Source organism: Aegilops tauschii, chromosome 6 (assembly GCF_002575655.3).
Source record: "Aegilops tauschii subsp. strangulata cultivar AL8/78 chromosome 6, Aet v6.0, whole genome shotgun sequence".
NCBI lineage: Eukaryota > Viridiplantae > Streptophyta > Magnoliopsida > Poales > Poaceae > Aegilops > Aegilops tauschii.
Genome location: NC_053040.3, coordinates 26718528 through 26721151, shown reverse-complemented (window position 1 = coordinate 26721151; position 2624 = coordinate 26718528). Strand labels below are relative to the sequence as shown.

At 45.8% G+C, this 2624-nt stretch overlaps 1 protein-coding gene across 1 annotated transcript; it reads left to right on the top strand.

Annotated features, from left to right (window-relative positions):
• The first annotated feature begins 1321 nt into the window (after positions 1-1321).
• On the top strand, positions 1322-1933 carry LOC123494308 (uncharacterized). The gene is made up of 2 exons (XM_045229578.2): positions 1322-1687; positions 1890-1933. The coding sequence occupies exons 1-2, from the start codon at positions 1330-1332 to the stop codon at positions 1925-1927; spliced, it is 396 nt and encodes a 131-aa protein (XP_045085513.1). The 5' UTR covers positions 1322-1329; the 3' UTR covers positions 1928-1933.
• Positions 1934-2624: the final 691 nt, after the last annotated feature.

The following is a 2624-nucleotide window of genomic DNA, read 5'->3' as shown; positions in this document are numbered from 1 at the left end:
TACATATGTTTATTTTGCAGCCCATGGCCATGAACTATTTTAAGACATGTTTTCTATAGAAAACTATTCTAAGACATGTTGTTTACATTAAGGTCATTGATATCATTTTATAAAGTAGGTAATTCAAAAAATATCCTTGGGAGTGTTCTGTTCTTATAATTATTGCAACATTTTTTGTTTAATGTTTCAAATTTCCTGTCCATATCACATATGTCAATGTCTAGCTCATCTTCTCATTAAAATAGTTGAATATCATCTGTTTGGGGTGTAACCAGATCAACATTTAGTTATTATCCAAATATTCCTTCTCTCTCAAACCCTAGCAGCAACGGAAGTCTCACACACTCCCTCCGCCTTCCGCTGCTCAATGCACGGGCACATGCGGATGTGCTCTGCCGTGACCATCATGTCGCCCATCTTTGTGCCTTGGGTTCGGCGGATGGGAAGAACGCTCAGAGCGAAGCACATGGGATCCCCCCCAAAAAAGATTCACTTCGTCCTTTGGTGTTAAGGTGTCGTTTTTGAGGCACTCCAAATACTAACGCCAACTAAAAAGGTTGTGTTTAGATATGTAACGTGACCATCCACATAATGTCGTCTTCATTGACTTGCCTGACCATTGGAAATATTAATCAACCTTCAATCCATAGCTCTTATAATTTTAGGGTTCACTCGATTTATGGAACTTCCAAATCAAAGAACTACAAATGTACATGATTCATAAGCCCTCTCTATTTCAATCCTTAGGATTTTTTCATGTGGAATTACCCAATTCCAAGAATTCTTTAGAATTTTCCACGAAGAAGGATTCAGCCGGGATATCCTTTTATTCCCGTTGCAATGCACGTGCATATTTTTGCGTATGGGGACTAAAGTATGATATGTATTTCTTCTAGACCTCGGCATGGACCTACCAACCTCCAAGGATGTTGTCAAGCCATCGATGGGCGTTTCGATAGACACATTTATTTTCCCCGTTGCAACGCACGGGCATATGTGCTAGTAATAATAAAGCACGGATTGACTTTGTCGGGTTAACCGTCACAATACGCTTTCTTCTCATGCCATAATACGCTTTTACAATTTGTATGGACAAAATCGTAATATAAATAAGGTGGTACTAAAATTGTTTCGGTACAAAAGAATTCTGGTGTTACGAGGTGTTGCCCGTCTGGGCCTGGGCAACGTCAATTCTAATGGGCCTTTAGAAACCTCCTCCCACCCCTTCTTTTCTTCTCTTGCACCCGAGCAGGAGCAACGACAAAAAAAGGGGCCGACAACAGGAGCTAGGGTTTGAACCACCATCTCTCCGGCCTGCACGCCGGAAGCATGCCGGCGAGCCTGGCGTCCGTGGAGGCGATGGGGGCGGGAGGGGCATGGGCCAAGGGGCCGCCCGCGGCAGCAGGGGACCCGTCGAGGACAGGGGCGCGTGCAGTGGGTGTTCCGCGGCTGCTCGATGTAGAGCGGCGGGGGCGGCTGGATCGGCGGTGGCGGCTGGAGCTTGCAGAACAGCGGCGGCGGAGGCTGGAGCTTGTAGATCGGCGGGCCAACCTGAGCAACAGCTCCAAGGAGGACGCCACCAGGTGCCTGGTCTGGCTGGGGGACCTCATCGACGCCAAGAAGTTGGGAGGCAGTGCTGCTGGCAGCGACACACTGCACCTCCCTGTCGCCGGCGTGGCTACTGCAGGTACCACACAAATTAACCTTCCCCATAGTAATATTCGATCATTGTGAGTTTGCTGGAATTTGTACCACAAACATTGCCTGATAACATCAATCTGAATCTCCCAAGGCAGGAAGAAAGAGAGAAACATGATGAAAATTGTATTGCCGGTTTTAGCAGGCATGCTGGTGCTCACATGCTTATCCATTGTGATATGGGTTTGCAGGTCCAAAGACACAGTGTACTATGCTCATGCATATGTGACATAAACGAATTCTGCATTATGCTGCTCAGTGCTCGCAAATACTGCAAAGTTACTAGGCCTAGGAGATTTGAGCACTTGAGAAGGTTTTGGGACACGAAGCCCCATTGAAGGTTTTGAATTTTCAAAGCTTCAAAGATGTTGCAGCTGTGACAAACAATTTTCACCCATCACATATGATCGGACAAGGTGGTTTTGGCAACGTCCAATGTCGCTGCCGTGGAGTTCACTGGAAGAAGAACATCGGTCAAGCATTCCAATGTCGCCTCCGCCGAGTTCGGCACCGAGCCATCCAATGTCGCCTCTGCTGAGTTCGCCGGAGGAAGAACATCCACCGTCCGAACGTGCTACACCAGAGGTATGTATCAGCTTTTCCCAAATTAGTCCAACGTTTTGGTATGTATCAGCTTTTCCCAAATTAGGCCAACGTTGTTGGTTATTGCTTCAATCAAAAACAATCTGTGAAACCTGGGCGTGTACTAATGTTTGATTCAAATCCATGACCAGATAAGTCATGAACAATTTTCTGCTTGCTCCCTGTTTGACTCAAGTCTTAAAGATTCATATTTAGTTAGATAGGTTCAGTGATTCAGAATAATATTTGAGAAGCTTCTCTGTTGGCTGGCATCCCTGATGGCAGTTGTAGAAATGTAGCTAAGGAAAGAGTGCCTCATAATTCATTGGATGTAGATCAATAGG

What these genes read in the sequence shown, in the direction of transcription:
- LOC123494308 (XM_045229578.2), top strand. Translation starts at nt 1,330, where the DNA reads ATGCCGGCGAGCCTGGCGTCCGTGGAGGCGATGGGGGCGGGAGGGGCA. An exon ending in CGCCGGCGTGGCTACTGCAG is followed by an intron (nt 1,688 to 1,889) that starts GTACCACACAAA and finishes ATGGGTTTGCAG; the next exon opens with GTCCAAAGACACAGTGTACT.